This window comes from Eumetopias jubatus, unplaced genomic scaffold (genome assembly GCF_037043125.1).
Source record: "Eumetopias jubatus isolate StellerSeaLion01/CBP00866 unplaced genomic scaffold, mEumJub1_p1.0 scaffold_5, whole genome shotgun sequence".
Taxonomy (NCBI): domain Eukaryota; kingdom Metazoa; phylum Chordata; class Mammalia; order Carnivora; family Otariidae; genus Eumetopias; species Eumetopias jubatus.
The window spans coordinates 40,046,516-40,070,710 of NW_028274811.1; the positions used below are offsets into that span (position 1 = coordinate 40,046,516).

Sequence of the window (24,195 nt, forward strand, 5' to 3'; positions counted from 1 at the left end):
GATTACATGAGATTCAAGGAGCGTCTCTTAAGTCATGGCTGCACATTGCTTCCCACAGCTAAGACAGATCTCCTATCACACTTAGCCAAAGAATAGAAGATAGGGCTGGGCTTCGAAAACTCCTGCATACTCCTGGAGAAAAAGGTCAGTGTGAGAAGGCTGATGCATTACCTTCATGTATAAAACGTAGTAGATTACAAGATAGCCTTTGCTGGTACATTTTGCCCAGAGCTCCTGGCTTCCCCACTGTCCTAATTGCCATGGATCACTTTACACATGGCTCTCATGGATTAATTCCATGCTCTAGCATCCAGAGGACCGTTATAGACTTGCAATTCCATTATCATCTTACATTTTGATAGTGCTGTACTGTTGACAAAGCAGTTTCCCACATATTTTATCTCCAGATTCATAAAATCCTAGAGGATTTCTTCCTGAAGATTCAGGAAGGTCATAACTCGTTCAAGGTCTTGTGGCTACTATCAACAGATCAATATTTAATATTTATTGAATGCTAATTATGAACCAGACACTGTGCTCAACATTTTACAGACCCTTTCTTCTAGACCTCCGACCAGCCTTACAGAGTCCCATTATTGCCTCTCTTTTACAGATGAGGAAATTCTGAGCAGGAAAATGATTTGCCTGAAGTCACGCAGTAAGTGGCAGATCCAGAATTTGAACTAAAGAGTCTGACCCTAGAGCCCATTCTCTTGACAGTTTTGCTGCACTGCAGGTAAATGTCAGGGACAGAACTGCAACTTACATCTGCTAAATCCTGGTTCTGCCACCTACTGGGATATATATATCCTGAATACCAATTCATAAATTATTCATTACTTGGTTCTAAGTACTACTTTGGAACCTATCTCTGTTCCTAAATAATACATTTTCATCTTTTTAGCAGCTAAGTTATGAAAGCCAACGATACACAAGCTGATTTCTATGCCTGCAGTTCTGAAAATAATTTCTCCTATAAAATAATGAAAATCCAGGGTAATGAGTGGCAAGTTCGATCGGACTAGAAACTTTCAGATGATGATTTAAGCGGTTCAGTTTTTTATATAGTCATACATTTTGACCCCTGTAGATGACAACCGTCTTTGCCAATTTCCAACCCAAGGGTTCACACAAGGGAAAATTACCAGTCTTGGCCAGAGGCAAAGTAGTTTCATCTACTTTATGACTCTTATAATAGGCTGAAGTTTGGATAGGTATTGCGTGGGTAGAAAAATTCTATGAAAGATTTAAAAAGACCTGTAATTCTCTTGTGATCTGCTAATGCAGCGCAGACCACTTTGGTCTCTGTGAGTTTAGAAAACCCTGTTCCCAAGATACTAGCTGGTTTTATAGGAGGAGGTAGAATTGATTTCTTTGCAGCAAACAGGAAAAGAGCTTAAGTGAAAAGTACAATTTGGAAGCTAAATAAAAGATGACTCCTGAGTTCTTCGCTTCAGCTCGGACTTACAGGACTGCCGCAGTGCTCGGAGCCGTCTCCCGCTCTTCCCGGAATCTCTCGTTTCGGACTGCTCATGTTACACTCGGCCTCCTTGACCAGAAAGAGCTGTTCATCCAACGCCTCTTTCTGCAGCTGCAGTTTCTGGACGTAGCCAGTTTGGGTCTCCAGTTCCTTTTCCAGGGAGAAGATGATCCTGTCCTTGGCTTTAATCTCATCCATCTGAATTAAATGACACCCAGGACATTTTATTTAACAATGCTGTAAAAAAAAATGCATTTTTACAATGGTAGGAGTTTAACTTCTTTCCGCTGATCGTTAGGGGGAAAAATTATGACTGTGACAGGTATGCCGAATTTATGAACAAGACAACGCAACACTGTGTAATGAAAGGCTATCCTTGGATAATTAGGTATCAAGGAGAGTAACTTTCTCTCTCTGGTATATCCTGAGTAGACGCTTTAGTTCAGTATATTGTTTGAAATAGTCTAGGTTGGTTGGATTTAGAGGGGTTAACTTTAAAATGGGTCATTGGTAAAAAAAAAAAAATAATAATAAAATGGGTCGTTTTTGTTAATAAAGACAGATACTCAGTATTCCATTACAGTGTTTCCCAGGACAATTTCTGATCTTCCCTCCTGTTTGGAGGAACAGACTTTAAGTTCACTTTAACTAGGAGGAGGCACTATGAATTGGTCATTTTTTGCTGACGAATCTGTGGACTTTCCAGGAGCCTAGTCGGTTCCTAAGGCCAGTATGTTTGCATTCAGGTGGCGAATGTGGAGTGAATTCAGGTGTGAGTTTGGAGCATGGTTCACGTTATGTGGATCTTTCCATTCCTTTCCACATTTCAGAGCAAACAGCTAAGGCAACCATTTTACCATCACTGTCAGAAAACCAGGGTCGGCACAAGAAGAGGAATGGGAAACACCTGGTAATATTAGCCACGGTTTCCCCTCCTACATCTGTGGGACATATTTATGGATCCCAACACTCACTTCTGTTAAGTCTCGGCATGGTCTCAGAATTATTTGTCAACTTAAGGCCATAAGCATTTGATATCAACTGATCAAGAGTTTCATTGGACTGAAAAATTTGTGCCATTCCTGGTGAGGGCTAGAGAAGTTAATGTCTGTAAACAATTTCCAAAGAGAGCATCACCATCAGGCAAAAATCTTTCTTCTCATTTCATTGTATTTCATAAGAATATTCAAAATGGAGATAGGATAGAGACATTTAATACAAATGATATTATACTGTTCTCTTTATAAAAATATCTCCTTATTTATAACAAATCACTTTGTGTAGATCATTCTTTGCTGTGTTCCTTATATAAATCTGCCTATGTATATATTTGGAACAAAAATTGATGCATGGTCCCATTTTTCCACATTTAAGTATCTTCGAGCCAATGCCTCCCAGTCACAGGATTACATTTTAGATCAATTTTGGAAGGCCATGGGGATAAATTCTGCACGGTCCTGTGATATCATCTGATAAGTTGGTGAGTAAAACATTGTCCTGTTAATTCTGGAATGAAAGCACTGTCTTTAGTTTCTACCTTCTTCTAGAAGATCTGAATCCAGTGTTATTCTTAATAGGTAGCATATTTATTTGTTAGACCTGTCATCTCCGATGTCATTTACAGTTTACCGTGGTTCCACACCTCCGTGCTCCTAGTTGGTTCTGATGTACCCTACCTAAATGAACTTGCTGGAAATTACTCCATTACTGCCCATATAGTCATCCTCATCATTGCCATCATAACTAAAATGTATTAATTTTTTACTTCATGCAGGGCACTATCTTCAGAGCTTTACGTATCTTACCTCCTTTTATAACAATCCTATTACACAAGTTCTGTTATCACCACTTTATAGATGATAACCAAGGACTTCTGACTCCAGAGCCCATTTTAGTAGGCTATGCGATAATGATCCCAACATTATCCTTATACTTCCAGCACTTTCCAAAGTAGTTTTCTGTAGAATATCCAGTAATCAGTGTTGATAAGTCTCTATTGCATAGTGGTTGTAAGCATACACCCTGGCTTCAGAATACTGAAAATCTTCCAAAGTTCTAGTTCTTAGAGGGGAAGGGGTGCCTACCAGAATTCCCTGGAGAAATTTTCTAAACAGAATGGCTCTCATTTCTCTCCCTTCCAGTTCCAAAAATGGAGCTGGGCGTGGGGGTAGTGACAGAACAAGAAAAAACTGAAGACGAGGGCATCTGTACCTACTGAAAAACTCATGTTATTCTGTTTGCATCCAGTTTTTTAACCACTCTTGAGGTAGCTTAGATCTTACATTGTTACTAAGAGAGACTGCATTGTCTTCTTGAGCATTATGCTGCTAAAAGGAAGTCACAGAAAGAAACTACAGATCAACAAGCAGATATACTTGCAGACTTTATATCAAAAACCACCAACAAACACAAATATTTGATGTGCAACATCCTTTTCATTTACCCACCTGCTGACTCCAGAGTTCATAGTCCTCGTTCTTTCTTCGTCAGCTGTTGTCTTTTCAAAAACCAAAGGCAGGGCAGAGACCAATATTTCTGCACTGTGTTTGGTCTTTATTGTCAACCAGGGCAACAGAATGGATTGCAGACAAAGAATTTGGGAAGTGTGGCAAAGGCAACATTTTATGGTCATGCTGTATTGCAGTACAAAGAAAATTACATATTTAGTTTTTTAAAATGTTCTACAGTAACCACTTTTACTTAAAATCGAAATCCTAGAGATATGGTCCAAGGAACATAATTGTAGTTCTTACAAAATAATTGCTTAGAATTAGCAGACACAAAAGGAAAGTGTAGTTTTCCTAAGAAAATATTATTATTATTTTTAAGGATTTTATTTTTAAGTACTGTCTACCCCCGGCATGGGGCTCTCACAACCCTGAGATCAAGAGTCGCTTGCTCCACTGACTGAGCCAGCCAGGTGGCCAGAAAATATTATTGTTAGAGAAGCATAAAGTGCATTCTAACAGGTGAGGGGTAATTTGACAAGATAGAACTGAGATATAACTAATGCTAAACATTCTGAATGTAAATGTAATGTTTCTTCTAAAATAATTAGACGTGGTCAACTTAGGACATTATGGCTTTTATGCAATAATTATATTTGTTTTATTTTTAGGTATAGTGAGAGATCAATGTGGTTTTTGGTCATACGTATTAAAAAGAAAGATCCAACCCTATAGGCTTGAAGTAAGCCTTGGAAATTGGCAATAGCAAACTACTTAGGAATAGTTTAAAAATTATAATGGCCACTGTTTTGAATGGCCCTTGTTTATTTTGAGAAAGAAGATCTATTTTAAAAATGACTAGGGTTCTGATAGCTCTATTTCTTGCTTTCAGACACAGTTCCTGGAAAGAAGACAGGTGAATCATTCAGGATGCTCTCAGCGGCTGCCATTTCAGATACCTTGAAAGCCACAGAAACTTTCCCCATCCCTGTAAAAACCCAGTGACATTTTATAAATAGAAAGCCCACAAAACATGTTGATTTTAGAAGAGTTTATAATTTAGAATATTTTTATAGACATTCAAGAAAACAGGAGTCATTGAATAGATACTCTCCATATATGTGAGGCTGGAAGAATCCAGTTTTTATGAGAAAGGTGATTCCAATATCTTCTACACTTTACAATTGCGATTTTGGCTTGGGCATATCTATTTATCTACCTACCTACCTATGGACCTATCTTGCATTTTGGACAGAGTGCTAGACAGGAGGTGAGCACTGTTTATAATCCACTCACGAGAAACACCTGTAGAAGCATACCCATGGCGCTCTAAGACCTGGAAAGAGAATGATTGTACACCGACGTACTGCCCTGGGTTACTAACCAGCCTCCGAATATCCCGTTCTGACTCCCACTTGATCTTCGAGATGGCTTCCTGGTGGGACTGATGCTCACTCCTAAGGTCCCCAGCCTTGATTTTATCCGCTTGGATCATATTGCTGAGAGCCTCGTCCACCTGCTTCTTGGCAGTTTTCAGGTCCGCAATTTCCTGTAAGAGCTTAAGGCGCTCTGCATCAAACAGTTTCCGGGCCTCCTCCCGGGCCTCAATGGTGAGCGCTGTCCTTACTTTGTCACTGCTGCCGTCCCGGAGAGCACACAGAGCCGACTTGAGCCTCTGGATCTCGCCATCCCGCAGCTTCACCGTCCTTGACATTTCTTGCTCGTGCTGTTTGATGAGATTCTCCCTCACGGCCTGCAGCTCCTTCATCTTCTCCTCATGGAGCTTGGCTTTGAGTTCTGTCACCAGGACCGTGTGCTTGCGCTGCTCCAGCTCACGAATCCTCTTTGCTTCTTGAGTCTTCTCTCTTTCAAGCTTAGACACCTACAGGCAGAGAGGCGAAAGGACAAAACGATGTGAGCCTCAAAGGAAAGGTGCTCCCAAGCAGGGTCTGTAGCTCAGAGCCCTGGGCTCTCCCAATTCCTCACCTCTGTGTGCTCTGAGCAGAGGGAACCACAGGCCCCAAAGCTGGGAATATAGTGTGGGAAAGGCGGAGATACCTGGGGATGCTTGTATTATTTGGTGCAGACAGTATCTGATGTTTGGGGGCCTTACTATTCCATCGGTGGTCTGCCGACAACTAACACAGGAATCGCCCAGAAGCTTGTCAGAAATGCAGAATCCAGGGCTCCTTTCCAGACCTATAATCAGGACGTGCATTTTAACAAGTCCCCAGGTGAATGTATGCACATTAAAATTAGGACACAGCACTATAACAGTTTTCACCTTGGTGGGGAGAAGTCCAAAACAGATCACCTGCAGAGCTTTTTAGACTACATATCCCTGGCTATGTGCAAGCTGATAAACGTGGGTGTCTTAGGACCCTTCAGAGTTGAATATTATGATCAGACTAATAAAATGGTGCCCAAAGTGACATTATAAAATATTTCTCCTGTTTCCCTCTTCCTTTCTGGCTGCTGTAATGGGGGAAATGAAGCCAGTTGATATACCCTCAACCTCACCTTTTTTTCCTACGGCAACTGAGTTCTACCCCCAAACGTTATGCAGACACACACACACCAGCCCCAAACACTGCAGTTCACTGGGCCATCTCTCTGTTCAAGAGGTCTGGTGGCTGCTACTTCTGCATGCTCCACGGATGTCCCTTTGTGTCCTTCCCTGCCCCACTCAGCAACCGCTCCTGCTCCCGCCACTAACTAACCCTCCAAGCAGTTTAATAAGGTATTCCTTCTAACCCTTAGACCTTTCTGGTATTTTGGTTAAACAAAATCTCCTGTGTTTTCTTTCTTTCCGATGATAATAGGGGTCTCCTTAGAGATTAGCCGTGGCACTACCTTAATCTGGTTGTGAGTCTGGCTCTGATTCAGTAGATCAGGGTGGGGCCTCGGCATGTGTAGCTTGGAGAAGCCTCTTAGCAAATGGTCTTTACTACCGTCCTTCTCCCAGCTCCTCGGCTCGGCTGCCTGTCTTTGTTTCTCTGCCTCTGTCGCGTACCGTAGAATCACACTCACTCTCTCTCTCTCTTTCTCTCTCTCTCTCACACACACACACACACAGTCACCTGGAAAAAGGGAAGAATTAGGCAACCCCAGGAGTAATATTCAGTTCAGTGTAACTGGGTCTCTGCCATTTGTAAAATTGGAAGGCTTTATGAAATAATTGTGAAGAGCCTCTCCGGCTGAAAAATGTTAAGATTCAAACTCCTTATTGAGGCTCTTGTAATTATCATGTAAAGCGTGTGAGATTCTACTTACCTTAACAGTACCTACCTTTGGCTAGAACAGGATTTTCTAAGTCCACATGGCAATTTATGAATATTTTATTTTAAAGGCACAGCAATTATTACCGTGTTGGTTATTCTAAAAGGACTTAGGGCACAAGGAGACTTGGGAGAATAAATGGGCATCCTTAAATGACTATCTTTGATCTTGCCTCCAGCTTCGGCCACGGTCCCTTCCTGGATGCTTATTATTACATATGCTCTAGAGCTGTGCTGTTCAATACGGTGGCCACTTGCTACACTGAGCATTTGGAATATCCCAAGTCTGAACTGAGACTTGCTCTAAATGAAAATACACACCAGATTTTGAGGTCTTAGTGTAAGGTAGAGAATGTAAAAACCTCAGCAATAATTTTTATACTGATCCCGAGATCACTACCTGAGCCGAAACCAAGAGTCAGATGCTTAACCAACTGTACCACCCAGGTGCTCCAGTAAAGCCCAGTTCTGATCCAATTTATGTACTTGCTCAAAAATCACCCAGGGCTCCTTTATGTTGTAGAATAAAACCCCAACACCTCAGCTTCGCCTTTCTGGCTCTCAGAAGATTTGGTTGGACTCCCAGCTCCTATTTCTGTTTCTTCCTATACCTCTCCTCACCTGTCCCACAGTGCAGGCCCCGGGGATTATGCTTTTCCCTACACATGCCCTGAATCTCTGTACCTGTATGCCTACGGTTTCCTCTTCCCGACCAGCCCTTCCCTCAGCTTCCTTTGGGATCCTCTCATCCCTCATGGCCAGCTAGATGTCGCCCCCTAAACTCATGCCACCCCTGACCACCAAATGAGGACAAACCTCATTTCTCCTGCCTATGTCTTTTCAGGGCACTTTGCTAAAACCTCCTTACTGCTCCTTTCCACATTTTTCTTTATGCCATGCTTATGGTTTTTTGTATACTTGTCTGTCCTCACCACCTCTTCTCCTGCTCCTACTCCACACGGCAAACTGCTAGAGAGCTGCTGATGAGCCTTGTTCATCTTTGTCTACCCAGTGGTTGCCAGCACAACACATGATAAGGAGCCCAAGGGTGTGTGTGCAATTAAAGAATGTATGCCAGTATGTTTCCCTAGTTAGCCCTATAACCAGAGGCAAGACTAATGTATCCTGTCATATAGCTTAGGGAACACAGATCTGTAGGGTTTTCTGGAGCAACCCCTTTTCCTAGAGCATCCATCCCTTCCCAGGGTACACCGTGCATATATAAGAATGCCTGTCCTCTACTCGGTATTTCTCTCAGTGCTTCCGTAAGGACAACATAAAACTTACTCCCCATTTTTCTAGATTAAACTCAAGTGAGTATCTTCTACCATGGGTGGGCAAACCATAGCCCATGGAACAAATACTTTCCCGCCTCCATTTTTGTGAATAAAATTTTATTGGAACACAGCCATGCTCTTCTATTTACATATTGCCTACAGCTGCTTTTATGCAACAATGGAGTTAAGCAGTCTCAGAGAGACTGGCCCACAAAGCCAAAAATATGCACTATTTTGCCCTCTACAGAAAAAGTTTGCTGATTTCTAGTAATACAGTTTTTGTGAAAAAAGAGACCTTATTTTTCACTGATTTAGGAACTCTGATAATTTACTTTGCATCCCCACCTTGAGAAAGTTAACTCTAACTCAAGCAATAGGAAATTAGCCATCATCAATTTCAGCAGCATGTACTTACATTAGGCATTTGCAACAGTATCATGACTACAGGGCTGTCAGGTAGCAACTTACTAGGGAAATTTTATCAGTTCTTCTGGGAACGATAAAAAACTGGTAAAAATGGACAAAGGATAAGGAATTCTGGGTTTGCATTTTGATTTCATAGCTAATCTAAGAAAGTTGCTTTATCCTTCTGAGGATCTTTGATTACACTTAAAAACTACCCATAATGGGATTATTCTTAGGGTTAAATTAGCTAATGCATGGAAAAGAACCCTGAGCTGTAAAGTACTATGAAATGCAAGATACTATTATTACTGGATATAAGAGGAGATATTCATGACCCAAAATTATTTATGTCAAATTCTTGACAGGCACATTAGACTGTTTCACTCTGTGATCCTGTCATTTCTCTAAAATTATAAACACTGATCTTTTGTGTGTACACTGGAAATGAATGAAAAAGAAAAAAAATGAAAATACAGATGTATGGAAAATATATCCCAGCCTGAAGATAAAAACAAATACAAACAAACACTGGCCTTCTTGTCCATCACTTAAAGGAATCCACAGAACCCAGAGAAAATTCAAAGGCACTGATTGATTACATTTGGCATTTTTCATGTCTGCTTTTTTTGGTTGCCATGGAAACTGGCATTTTTGCAGGATTTCTAGGTATGACTTCTTTTTTAAGCTTGGGAGAAGTGTTTCACTACGAAGGAGACACAAAGGATGTGACTGACATTTGGGAAGGAAAAAAGCCAATTAAAATTTTTGTAGTAAAACTGTTTTCTGAAAATTATTTGCAGCTCAGATTATACCAGTAAGAAAATAGAATTTACTATCTTAATGTAAATCGCACACAAAAATAGAAAGAACTGCTCCTAACAATGAAAAATATAAAGATAACACTTGAAGTGGAAAAAAATAGTAGAAGAATCAATTTTGATAAGTGGAAATGTTTCTCTGAAACATTTCCGCTGGATCACATAATAGCGTTTAGTGAGGGCTTACTGTGAGTTACACAGCTTCCTAAAGGCTTCACACACATCACCGCATTTAACCTTGGCAGCTCTGTGATTGTAGGTAGTAGCTGTGTCATCCGAATGTCAGATGAGAAAGGTGAGGACAAGTCTCTGCCCAAGCACAGCGTGAAGAAGGCTGCTTAGCGCCCAGCATGGGCCAGGACCCGGGTCTGGGTCAGGTCCCAGACCTCCCTGTGCACTTTTTAAAAAAAAATTATTAATTATTTTATTTATTTATTTATTTATTTATTTGGGGGAGAGAGAGAGAGTGCACGCACACCAGTTGGGGGAGGGGCAGAGGGAAAGGGAGAAGCAGACTCCCTGATGAGTGCGGAGCCTGACTCAGGGCTCTTGGGCTCAATCTCACACCCTGAGATCATGACCTGAGCCAAAACCAAGAGTCGGGCTCAACCAACTGAGCCACCCAGGCGCCCCCACCCTGTTTATTCTGAAACCTCTGGCAAGCTGTTCATATCCCCCAGCCTCCATTTTCTTAAGTGTAAGTTGGGATTGGGGGTCTCATTCTCATATGGTCATGGTGAGGGCTGACTTAGATAATGTATCAAAATAATGTATTCGGAAAGGCTGGAACACCTGGGAGATTAATAATTATTAATACATGGTTAAAAAGTACAGTATCAATTTTGACGAATATTGATGACATATTGATATTTTTATATCATGCAATGCTATATTAATGCCAAGGACATAAGTGTAAGAACCCATATTATCAGGATAAGACTAACATGACTATTACCATATTATTAAGACCATAATAACTATTTTCCTAACAGAAACCTTGAAAACGAAGGTAAAATTGGGTCTCCTGGGGATATCTTGAGTTCCCTGGCATTGGTGGCATCTAATCTTAACTTGGAAGAAACTCAGATTATGTGTGTGCAGGATAAGGGGATGAACCCTGAACAGGGCTTCGAAAGATACAGATCCCAAATCCCTTCTCCTCTGGACCTTTCACGGAAGAAAAAAATCACCAGGGAAATTTAAGCCTACTGGGGAGGGCTTACACTGCGTCAGGAGGAACATTCATGACTATTACCCCACGCGGGCCTCACATGATATTTTCCTTTCTAGTCTGGCCTTTGAAAGCCAGTGTAAATTCTGCCAAGATAAAGATGGTGATGTTTGAGCTTTAATGTGACCTTAGAAATCTAGGATGAAAAACTGTATGGCCTTGTCCATGGTGAGGAAGTTGACAGGTTACCTGGGCAAGACAAGCTAACATATAAGCTTTGGTGTGGATTATCTGCACTGGATGTTCCGGGAGATCTAAACTCACAGTAGGCACGCAGGGAGTCTCATGGGCACTAAGTAACTCGAAATCAGGAGATAATGAAGCTACCACCATACGAAGGTTGTGTATAGGGGAAATTTTATACAATCTGCAGAGGTACCAAGGCTTCTGTTTTTTCATTTCTTACTTTTAGACACAACGCCTCCTGAAAACAAAACCAAAGGTGCATAAAGCAAGAAATACTGCATCCCAAATTGGGGCGCTGAACATGGAGGCAGGCTCTGGAGCAGTCACTTGAGGACAAGGGTTGGCTGATTTTCTGGGAGTTCTAGAGGCAACAAGATACTCAGCATTACCCAGGTCATTTGGGAATTCCCATTTTGGCTCCTCTACTCGCTGTGTCACTGGGAGCACATCAGTTAAACGGTTAGAACTCGTTTTCTTTCTCAGTGAAATTGGAATACAATTTGGAATACACAGTAGGCTCGCTGGGAGGACTGAAAGTGCTCTGCAGTCTGAGGGCTGTTCTAGGACTGCAAACTCCTGTCTGGAGCTGACTCCTCCAAACCCTGCCACTCAGGCCTGCCGCTTTGCTGCTCCCAGCCTGGAGCCCTGTTGTCTGCTCCTCGGCCTCCAAGCCCTCTGTCACTGTGCCCGTGGGGTTCACAGAGACTGCAGGCTGCCTCTGAGGGAGAGTAGGAAGCCCTAGGGAGAATCAGTGGGTGGATTCCACATCTCACAGCAATGCCTAGTGAGCTCACACACCCCTGGGCAGCAGATCATGGCCTCACGCTGTCCATAGGAGAGACAAACAGAGGAAAATACCAAAGCCTAATGGCTAGAGCGCTGGTCCAAAAAAAAAGACAGACCTGGGTGGAAATCCTTTCTTTGCCCAAGCCCGGGGTTTTCCATCAAAATAAATACTGTAACAGTATTTATGTCATGGGGTTGTTGGGAAAGTTTTTAAACGGGAACATGAAAATGTATTCCACAAGTATTACCGAGTGTCTCTGGCATGCCAGGCAGCATTCAGAGCGCAGAGGACGCCTTCCTTAGGGGATCCCTTAAGAAGACATGGTCTCTTACGCATAAGAAGCTTACATTTTACTGGGGACAGGAAGGGGGCAGTTAAGCAGTGGACAATGCACAAGCAAATAAACAAAATCACTTCAGGCAGTACAGAGTTCTATGCCAAAGATAGAGCAGGGTGATGTGATAGAGTAAATGGATGTCAGAGCATTACCTGGACCAGGTGGTCAGAGTGGGGCTGACACCTGAAGGTCCTGAGAGCTGTCTCAGTGCAGGAAGAGCTAGAGCACATGGTTGCCTTCCCTGACCGATTCCTACCATTTTGGAAGGACCGTAGCACCTCTTTACTGCCCACAATGTGTTCATTTTATAGATGGGAAAATGCAGGCTTAGAAATGACAAGTACACACGGCACCGAGGCCCCACTGCGTGTCCTCTCCTCTCCGCACCCTGGTTCCGCCTTCTTGGGCGTTAAGTTTGGAGTTCAGTTAGAATGACCTACTTACCTGCTTGTTCCTATCACTGCTTGGCAAATCTTTTAGACAAATTTCTATTCATTAGATGTTGATTATGTCTAATCTTTTTGTTTCATTTCCTTGCAGTGGAAATGCAGACCTCTAGGAGAGGATTCAGGTATGTTTGTATCCCCACTCCCGACACTTTGTTTCTTCATTTGAAATTTGCTTAATAGTGGAGAGTAAACTTCTGATATGCTCTTTTCTTTTGCCTAAGGCTTCCAGTTTTTTCAAGACCTTCACATTGTTTAAGAACGTAGGTAGTGCAAGACCTGGAAACAACCTAAGTCCGTCAGTGGATGAATGGATAAAGAAAAAGTGCACATATTACATACATATACATGTTATATAATATGTATATAAAAAGTACACACACACACACACACAATGGAATATCATTATGCCATTAGAAAGAAGGAAATCCTGCCATTAGCAACAACACAGATGGACCTTGAGAGTATTTTGCTAGATGAAATAAGTCAGAGACAGAAAAACAAATACCGTGTGATCTCACTTATATGTGGAATCTAAAAAACTGGAACCCACAGATAGAGAGAAGAGATGGGTGGTTGTCAGAGGCAGAGGCAGGGGGCTAGGGGTAGGAGAAATGGGTGAAGGGGGTCAAAAGGGACAAACTTCTGGTCATAAGATGAATAAGTTCTGGTTATGTAATGTACAGCATGGTAACTAGAGTTAACAATACTGTATTGTATATTTGTAAGTTGTGAGGAGAGATCTTACAAGTTCTCATCACAAGGAAAAACATTTATAACTGTGAGAAGATGGGTGTTGAGTCAACTTACTGTTGTAATCATTTTACAATATATGCATGTGTCAAATCATTACACTGTACACCATATATGCATGTGTCAAATCATTACACTGTATACCTAAAATGAATACAATATTATATATCAATTGTATCTCAATAAGACTAGGGAAAATATATCAAAAAAGAAAACAAGAACATAGACTCTGGAGGAGAGGCAAAGGAATTCAAAGAACTAGCTCTGCTACCTCCTACCATGTGACTCTGGGTGAATTACTTTACCTCACTGAATCTTAGTTTCCTCATCTGTAAAATGGGGATAACAACACCCACCTATAATTAAATAATATTTTTTTAAAAAAAGATTTCATTTATTTCTTTGAGAGAGAGAGAAAGAGCTTGAGTGGGGGAAGGGGCAAAGGGGGAAGGGTAGGGACAAGCAGTCTCCACGGTGAGCACAGATCCCGCCACGGGGCTCGATCGCAGGACCCTGAGATCAGGACCTGAGCCGAAACCAAGAGTTGGACGTTTAACCGACTGAGCCATCCAGGTGCCCCTTGAATCATAATACTTAACATGCTTGACACAAACTAACCACTCAAGACCAACACACACACATACATCCGTATGAAGTAGACACTGCTATTCTCCCATTTGACGGATGAGGAAAGGAAAACACCGAGGGATTTCTGTAACCTGCTCAGGGTCACCAGGTGGTACTCACGAAAGAGGTGAGATTATGTCAGGATGAAATGTGCTTATGATAGCGTGTGACAGATAGTAAACATTCAATAAAGTGTAGCTATTTATATAATCAGTTTAAAGCATTTATGCCCCTGCTCTGTCTGCAGTGTGTTCTGTAAATGTCAAGGGGTGATGTGTCTTTCTGGAAAAATGAGTAATGCTCCATGGCTTCAAAGGTTTCCACTCTTTAGCCCATTTCCCAATAGCTGAATTGTCATTTTATCATCATAGACTAGGAGCCAAACTGAGAATATGAATTCACATCTTGGCATTGTTTATATTCTCTCTCTGAAAGCCTGGGCCTTTGGAAACACAATCATATTTATTTTAATAAAACTGCTTTATGACTTGCTTGCCCTCTAAATTCCCTTTGCTCTTTGGGGAAGGCTGCTGACAGGCAATGGGGCTTTGTTTTAGTCCCTGTGCTGGGATCGTAATTAACTGCCACGGAGAGAGAGATGGGGGGTAGTCAGCAGAGAAAAGGTTAAGGACAGTGCTTTTATGCACGAGACTGACTTTCAGGCTCTTGTCCAAGGAAGGGGAGATTATGCTTGACCTGCCAACTTAGAGACCAGGCCCTGGATAAACAGGCAGCCCAGTCCAGGCTCAAGAGTTACTTACCCCTTTTAAAAAGCTTGAATGTGTGGAAAATTGGCAGTGGTAGGGTCTGCAGGACCTCTGCCCTTCTGAGACCTCATGAGTCTGCTCTCTGTAAATCACTGTCAGTTTATAGTTACTAGTCTCTAGACCGACGACAGGCTTCTCGCTATGAATGTAGTTTGTCATCCTGTCCTTACTACAATTAAAGGAGTCTGCGTCCCTTGAAATGTGACATTGCCCCAGGGAAAGTTAAAACCAATGAAATGTTCTTAGACCGTCAGACCTGGAAGGAATCTTAAGAGTGCTGTGTTTGCCAACACAGAACTACGTCCGTGGGGACTGCCTAGACCGTCTGCTAGAATTCCAAGCCCTGGTCCTCACTACGCCTGCTCTATCAAAATCCTCAGACTGTGGGCCCAAAGGTCTCAATTTTAATAAGTTCCCCCAGGTTATTCTAATGCACAGTGAGGCTTGAGAGCTACAGATATGGAGAAACAGATTCAGTCATCTGAATTACAGATCAAGATACTGAGACACTACAATTTGTCCCCGAGGAGGGATAAACACAATGCCCTGAATCTTCTGACTCTCAAACAAATGTTTTTGTTTTGTTTTGTTCTGTTTGTTTGCTTTTATAATATCATATTCCTTTTAGCTTCATGGAAAAAGACTTCCTCCACAAATTTTACACTGGGGTCTGGTTATCCAAGGTTTATAAGGTTTAGCTGAGACAGGAGGCAAGGGACACTGGGCGATCCAAGCTTTATTATTGCTGAAACTAGGAGAAATAGAATTTTGGGAAAATAAATGATTAAAATTTAATAGTAATGTCAAGGAAGAAGAGATAGATAAAAAAAGAATAAGGATACTGGTTTTTGATTGATAGCTTCATCAGGAGCATTTATTTTTGTTACTATACAAAGAGTTATCTAAACAGGGCAACTTCGTGCTGACACGGCTGTCTCTGGTTTGCAGGGAGCAAAAATGTCTTATGTGTGTCGGGTATTTGAAAATGCTTTCCTATCCATGACCCTATTTGATCCACATCACTCTGGAGAGATAAGTTTAGCATATCCAAGTATGAGATGAGATTCAGAGAAGTAAAGAGACTGCCCTGAGTCTTGTTAGTAACGACTAACATGCATATTAGGAAGCATATTAGGAAGACTATTACTATGACTGTTTAGGAGTGTACCATGTGCCAGGAATCTCGCTGAGCACTTGATAGGAATTTTCTCACTTAATCATCACGACTGCTTTATATACTTGTCTAATTTGACCCTCATCACTGCTCAATGAGATAGTAACATGCTACTGATGAAGAAGCTAAGGTATAAGGAAATGAATCACCTTTCATTCGTTCCTCTACTCATTCAATAAACCCATGCTAAGCTTCTCAGTTCTAGACATTTATTTAAGCTCTAGGGATACTCTGCTTTCGTGGAGATGACACTGGACGGTAGAAATAAGCACTAAACAAGGAAATGGATAAATACATAAATCGCTATGAAATGAATCAAAATAGACTGTGGGAGTAACTGGACATGGCAGGTGTTGTGTCTTGGACACTGTGGCAGATGAAAGGTATTGGAGCTGACACCTGAAACAGGTACACAGCTGCCTGGGGGAAGAGGGGCGGCAAAGGCCCTAAATGTGATCAGCCTATCTCTTGATCCAGCAAAGAGGATGGAACGGAGTCACGGGGTGCAGGAGGGGGAAGCAGCGGCAGAGGAGTCAAAGACAGGAGGAAGAAACATCCTGCAGTGGTAGGGAAAATCCTTTGACTTTGAGAAAGGTCGGAAGCCACGGAAGGGTTTGAGCAGGGCAGTGACCTGATGTGATGTACTTTAGAAAGCTTGCTCTGTACCAAAGCAGGGAGATCCCATAGAGGGCAGAGTGGAACTTGCCCAGGGTCATACAAGTGATGGGAGGGTAGTGGGGGTGCAGGTCATCTCAGTGTTTAGCTCTGGCTTCCTGAGGAGGCAGGCATCAGTCTCACCAGCATGTTATCCTCACCTTCCGCGAATCCTGCGCTCGAGTCCTTCCTGCCACACACAAGAGACTCTCCATAAGGACAGGGGTTGTTGCTCTCCATGGCAACTGGCAGAGAGGAGCCACCGGGGCGGGCCAGCGGGCAGAGCTGGGCCAGAGCCGTTCTCAAGGCTGTGGCCCCAGGTGGCCTCACTCACCTTGGACTTCTCTTGATGCAGCTCTATCTGGATGTCTGTGAGCTTGGTCCTGAGGTCTTCATTGGCAGCTTGAAGGGCGACGATGAGCGCTTCGGGCTTCTCGCCCTTATTTCGCCCTTTCTTGGACATTGTTCCTTTCTGAAGGGAGTCTTCGAATGCCTTTCAAACAGGTGCTGCCATGTTACTGCTTCTTATCGTGGGTGCAATGTCTCAGTATCTACTGCGTGGTGCTCCTTGGTAAGGTCTCCTCAGCCGCTGCCCTGGAAGCCCTGGGGAGAGGCAGAGACGGCGATTACGGCTGTGGCAGGGACCTGGGCCAAGGGCCAGGCAGGGTCTCTCAGTCTGAGCTACCTGTATGAGCCTGCTCCCGAGGGCTCCTGCCCCCAGATCCTCCCATCCACTTGGCACATGAATTTAGAGCCATCTTTCGAAAGACGTGGTCTTGTCCTCCAATGCCCTGCTCAAAATCCTCCAAAGACCTATGAGTATTTGAGTATATTTTTCATATCTCAGAGTGCTTTTTATGTCTAAAACTGCCCATTCCCCTATCTTATCTCCTCCATTTCACTCACTTACTCTCCAGCCCTAAGAAATCCCCTTTATGGGATGCCTGGGGTGGCTCAGTCAGCTAAGTGTGTGACTCTTGATTTCCACTCAGGTTATGATCTCAGAGTTGTGAGATTGAGCCCCGCCTCTGCATCGGGCTCCACGCTGGGCACAGAGCCTGCTTAAGAGTCTATTTCTCCCTCTCCCTCTGCTCCCCTCCCCCCCTTTAGCTCTCTCTAAAAACAACAACAAAAAAATACTTTTTATTATTTTTTAAGCAGGCTCCATGCCCAGTGTGGGGCTTGATCTCACAACCCTGAGATCAAGACCAGAGCTGAGATCAAGAGTCAGTGGCTTAACTGATTGAGCCACCCAGGCACTCCAGAAATGCCCTTTAATTTTCTGATTCTTGCTCTCTTCCCATAAAGACTTTCCCTACATTGTTCGTTTCTCTCCATGCTCTGCCCAGCCTCCTCACAAGTCCTCCTGTGTTCTCATCCTCACAGCCTCACACACATACAGCTTAGTTTGGCTAAATTTTATGACTCCTTCAGGTCTCAGCTTCCATATCAGTTCTTCCTGGAAGCACCTCCAGATTATTACATGCCCTCATTATTTAATGGTGGTCACACCTCCATGAATCTGTAAACTCTGTGAGGGCAGGAATGCATTAATCCTATTCACAATTTGCTTCTCAGAATCCATCGTTAAGACCTGTGATGTACCAGGTAGTCAACTGGTATTTGTGAAAGGAAGTCAACTATGTGATGACTTCATGTCACCCCATAGAGAGCCCCCAGTTTAAGAAAATTCTATATAAAAAGACCTCGAATCATACAATGGATAAACTAATAGGAGGGGGGTTAGTTATACTGGGTTAATTGGGTGACTCATTTATTCATTCAGTCAGTATTGTTAGAGTTCCTTCTTTGTGCTATGGTAGGCACACCATGTTGAGACTGAAAATAAGAGCCCCAAGACAGACAATAAAACTTTTCTATCTGTCTATCTATCATCATCGTCTATCTTCATCATTATCATAATCATCACCGTCACCTATCTGATAACTGCCTTTAAAAAAATAAACACTAGTTGTTTCAGAAGTATAGACAAGGACTCCTCCCTCCAATGAGGTGACTAAGGAATCTCCTTGAAGAAGGCGGCATTGCTTGGAACTTAAGGAGCATGATGTTAACAGATGTAGAAACAGATGAGGCATCCCAAGTGAATGAAATGGCAGGTGCTGAGATACAGGAAAAAAAAAAATCACAGCAAGTATTTCGTGGGGAAAAGGAGGGCTTGATCAATTGACCCAGAGTATGGCTGATGGGCAGTAATGCTAGAGGGGTTGCCTGGAAATGATAGATTGTGGAGGACCTGGAATGCCAACCTTAAGATTTTGGAATCCTTTTTTTTTTTTTTTTCTTCAGTAAGCAATGGGTAAGCTGCTGAAGTTCTTGGCAGGTGGATACCCTAACAGGAAATGCTTTGGTGTTATTCTGGTGGCAGAGTGGGGAGAAACTGGGAGTGGGGAGACTGGACAGAAGGCTACTGAACTCGCCAAGGTGAAAGATGATGCAGCCCTAAACAGAACAGCATCAGCAAGAGAGGGAAAAAAAGGGATGTGTCTTGATTTACAAATTCTTAAATGTGTCACAGGAATGAGGAGATCAGAAAAATATGGATACCAAATTGTGAAAGTCAATGGGAAAAACATGACAAGATACTAGAGAAAGTTTCTCACACAACCTTTCAGAAAATTGGGTATTGTGTACATGGAGGTGCTTCGGTCCAAAACTAAGGGGAATTCCTACTGGTCACCCATATGTTCCAGCAGCTGCTGTTCTCTCAAGCCCCCTGGTATGCAGCCTGGTGGACCATGCTGGGATCCTGGGCTTTCTGCCATCCCCACATGAGCACTGGGGCCATGCCCTTTGCAGTGTGACCCTAGGGAAAGGGATAGGAAGAGGTTAGGAGGTAGCGAGGACCAGTCTGTCTCTAGAAGTCATGGAACTGTCCACCATATTCTACCCTAAGCTGGATGTTGGAGTCCTTCTTCACGCTTATTTTGCAAATGTTGCCAAATCATTGAAGTGTATAGCTGGGAGATGTTAAAGGGGCTACCATTCTTTGCTTTTAGAATTGAAATGAATTAACAAGCATTTATTGGATTTTTATGATGAATACTACTAGGCACGAAGATAAATAAGACAGTGTTTAATTTCAAGCAGGTGCTAGGAAAGTGAACTCACATGTTTTTGTTTAACAGGTTTCTCTTCCTCTAGCTGAGCTCTAAACATTGCTGGTCCCCTGGGTTCCCCAAAGTTATCTCCAGTGACCCCACCAATAGGGTTATGACTCCCCATTTTATATCCATAGCCCTGACCACTCCCCAAACCCCGACTCACATATTGAACATCTTACTTACCAAATCTACTTGGATATCTGACTGGTGGATCAAACCTAATCTAACTAACATGGATGTCTTTATTACTAGCCCCTCATAGCTTCATTCTCTCTGGGTTTTCCCATATCAATAAATGCACCACCATGGGCCCAGTTGTTGCAGATCTAAGCTTAGAAGCCCTCCTCTCTTCTTGTATCCATCATTCCTCTTCTCTAGTTCACCAGGGGTCCTGTTTGTTTTTCCTATAAAATATAATTCCCTTTGGTCAACTTCTCTCAGCCCCCTACAGTGCTCTCAGAACATGGAGAAAGGAGGAATTTGAGAAAAACTTCAGTCACTTCATAGCCTTATGGTCTTCCTTTCTGACTAGAGATACAGGAATGACAGAGAAAGAGCTTGAGAAGCACTGGGAGTCACAAATTTGCTGGACGCATTTAGAGAAGGTTGTGAACAGGGAGAAGACAAACTGGGTTAGATTGTACAGGTTCCTGCATGACTGATGGTTAGGTTTCATTGGTAATGATTCCATTTCATTATGTAGAAACAAAGCATTTGAATATAAGTGTAATAATAAGAGCTTAGAGTGACTGACTGCTTTGAGCTAGACATTGGACTAAGCACTTGACATACTGCTCTCATTTTGTCCTCCCTAAAAATAGGGGGAAACGATTCACAGAAAGATGAATTAACTTACCTAAAATGACTGAGTCATAGGCAGTGAGGCCTTCGTGCAAGACTGGGACCCAGGCTGTGATGCCCTGGGTTGCACTGCCTCATGTTTGCATTTTAGAGAGGTAGCTCAGGCAGTGTGATGGACAGTGAGTTCCCAGGGTAGGTCACACAGGAAGCAGGAAATCAGGCTGCCTCACTGGTCCAGGTGAGTGGAAGACAGCCCTGAATCTACCCATGGCCATGGGGATGAAAAAGGACGTAGTAACTCTGACACATGGAGATTTTGATGGAATCATGTCTTCCTTTTAAACATTATTACTGGCTTGAACATTCTTCTCTGCCATGGTAAATAATGAGTACCAGCTTTCTGGTAATGCTTGCAGCAGAAATGTGCACTGCCATAGTCATATTTTACATTTTAATCTATAATCCTTTCCCCAAAAATATAATACTATGTGCCTGACTTCATGCATTTTTTTATGTCCGGGAATTATTTTTAACTTAGTCCCATAAGGGCTAGGGAAAAGAAGAGGGTTAAAAAACTAGAAACAGAGGCGCCTGGGTGGCTCAGTCATTGAGCATCTGCCTTCAGATCAGGTCACGATCCCAGGGTCCTGGGATCAAGCCCCATATTGGGCTCCCTGCTCGGCAGAGAGCCTGCTTCTCCCTCTCCCACTCCCCCTGCTTGTGTTCCTTCTCTCTCTCTGTCTCTGTCAAATAAATAAATAAATAAATAAATAAATAAATAAATAAATAAATCTTAAAAAAAACAAAACAACCAACTAGAAACATGTCCAAGACAGAAAAAAGCATCACAGAAAGTTACTGATAGAGTCAGCTTATGGATACGGTAACGTGAGCATCAGTTCATAAGGATGATCCCGTACATCTTCCTGGTGAAGGAGAACTTTGTGAAGCCTTTTCCGGTTGTGATGGGTATCGGGCAATCTCATGATTCTCGTATATAATTTTACTACAGTGCTTCTGTCACCCTGTGCTGCCTACCCCCCACCCCGCTTTTTGGGTAGCTTTACTGAGATATAATTCACATATAAAATTTACCCTTTAAAAGTGTATTAATTCAGTGGTGCTAGCATATTCTCAATATTGAGCAATCATCACCACAATGAATTTCAGAACTTTTTATCACCCCAAAAAGAAACCCTATACCTGTTAGCAGTCATTCCCTATTCCTCACCAAACTCTCTCAGCCCTAGGCAATCACTAATCTATGGATTTGCTTATCCTGAACATTTTCTATCAAATGGAATCATACAATATATAACTGGTTTCTTCCACTATACCATAACATTGTCAAGGTTCATTCATATTATAGCATATACAGATATTTCATTTCTTTTCACTGCTGCATAATATTCCACTGTATGGCTAAAACTGCATTTCATTTATCCAGCCATCAGCTGAAGGACAAGTGTGCTGCCTCTGCTTAAGTAGCCTGAGGCGAGCCTTTCAAAGAAGCTGCCAGCCAGACCAAAGACCTCTACGCAGGCAAAAGGTCTCACTGTGCATTGGTGAACCTGACACAGCAAAAAAAAAAAAAAAAAAAAAAAAAAGCCTTTTTTTGAGAGACAGAGAAGCACAAAGGAGGGCATGAAGATATAACTGCAAGCAGGGGGAATGTTTCTGGACCACCTTAGGAGCCTGTGTCAATGATAACGTCTGACCCAGTAGATGATCTGGATCCAGGAGGAATAGAAGCCTTGTTCAACTAAGGGCCGATCCTTGAGGTTATGAGATAATCTCTTGGGAATCCTTGCCTTTTAAAACATGGATCATTGTTTGAGAGTAAACCTTAATGTACAAGTGGATTATCAAAGGAAGAATTACAGTCATCATTCATTCATTCACTCACTCATTCAAACAGACATTTAGAAGAAATATAATGTAGTATTTGGGAGTAGAGCTTACCAAATCTTTGGTCTGGTTGTGCTAAAATCTCCTGGAAAGTTTTAGTGATTCTAGAGCTCCATCTCTTTAGATTTGGATGTAGTAGTTGCCAGGTGATTTTGATGCCAGGCCATTTTTGAGAATTTCTGGTTAAGAGTATGGGCTATGGGTCAGACAGACTTGAGTTTATGTCCCACCTCTGTGTTTAGTAGATCATGTGGATCATGGATAAATTGCTTAGTTCTCTAGGCCTCAATATTCCTCATCTCCAAAATGGGGAAGAGGGGAAGGGAGATATATAGGACTATGACATTGGACTATTTGACAATTAAATGAAAAAGTGTAAGTGATAGTCTCATATAGTTCATGACAAACAGTTACCTCTTATTAAGAGCTCTCTATTTCTACTATTGGCTAAGGTGGTGGAAACAAAATAGCCTCTAAGTGCTGTCCTCAAGATGCTTAAATTGAGTAAGAATGATGGCAGATATGCAAAAAAAAATAATTCAAGAGTCACACTATGGAAGGCCTCAAATATGAACAAAGCTATTCTTATTCTTGGTTCTCTATAGACTCATTTACGCATTGACACAAAACCCGAGAGAGGGAAACCACACAATTCTTTGTCAGAAGTATGGCCATATATTTGGCTAAGAATGTGGCCACTATTTACTGAGTTCTGTTCTCGGCTTTTCATAGACATAAAAAAATCTAAGCATCATTCCTACCCTCCAGTGGCTTCCAGCCTATAAAAGGAGACAGGCGTGTATAAAGAGAAAACAAATTCTAGAAAGCTGTGAATGATACAGTCGGTAAATGCTGGGGCAGTGCCTTAGTTTGGACTAAGGAAAACAAAGACTTGTTAGAGAAGGTGTCATGTGAGCTGAGCCTGAATGAGGCTGGGTACCTTACTGGGTTCTTACTCTGTGCCAGGCACTGTGCTAAGGTACACTAATGTTAGGTCCATTAACTCACTGAACTGTTTCAATTCACCCTTTCAGATATTTACTCTTACTATTTCTTAGGGAACTGAGGATCAGAAAGGTTAATTAACTTGACAAAAATTACACAGCTAAGAAATGGCAGAGCTGCAACTCAAATACACATCTGTCAGTCTCCAAAGTTGCTGTTGCTGCTTCTTCTTCTTTTTGAGAGAGAGAGAGCATGCACATGCACGGGCGTGGGGGAGGGGTTGAGGGAGAGGGAGAAAGAGAACCCCAAGCAGGCTCCACACCCAGCATGAGCCAACGCGGGGGCTGGATCTCACAACCCTGAGATCATGACCCAAGCAGAAATCTAGTAGGACACCCCTTTCCAAAGCTTCTTAACACTTACATTAACATTTTCTTGAAAGACAGGCAGGGTTCAGCTCTGGTTGTAAGTAGGCTAAAGAGATGGCAAATGTGTTATGCAAATGTCAGCTGACGGCTTACAAAATAGAATGATAGGATGCAGTGGTTAAGAGATTGGACTCTGAAATCAGTAAAACTGGCTTTGAATCAACCTTCCTTGCTGTATATTCTTAAGAAATTAAACTCTCTAAGGTTCTGTTTCTTCACTATAATATGGGGAAAGGAATATATTTATTGCAGTGAGCTCTTCCAAGGAATAAATGAGCTAAAGTGTGTCAAATGGTTAGTAAATTATTATCATCATCATTA

The 24,195-nt window shown here is 42.3% G+C and overlaps 1 protein-coding gene across 1 annotated transcript in view; it reads right to left on the minus strand.

The window, feature by feature from the left end:
* Nucleotides 1-24,195, minus strand: part of JAKMIP2 (janus kinase and microtubule interacting protein 2) — a 158,009-nt gene that overhangs the window by 49,509 nt on the left and 84,305 nt on the right. The window contains exons 2-4 of the mRNA XM_028119073.2: nucleotides 17,002-17,270; nucleotides 5,312-5,809; nucleotides 1,469-1,678 (exon numbers count right to left, since the gene is read on the minus strand). Of these exons, the coding sequence (XP_027974874.1) occupies nucleotides 1,469-1,678; nucleotides 5,312-5,809; nucleotides 17,002-17,130 (837 nt within the window). The 5' untranslated portion in view covers nucleotides 17,131-17,270. The remainder of the gene's footprint in view (nucleotides 1-1,468; nucleotides 1,679-5,311; nucleotides 5,810-17,001; nucleotides 17,271-24,195) is intronic.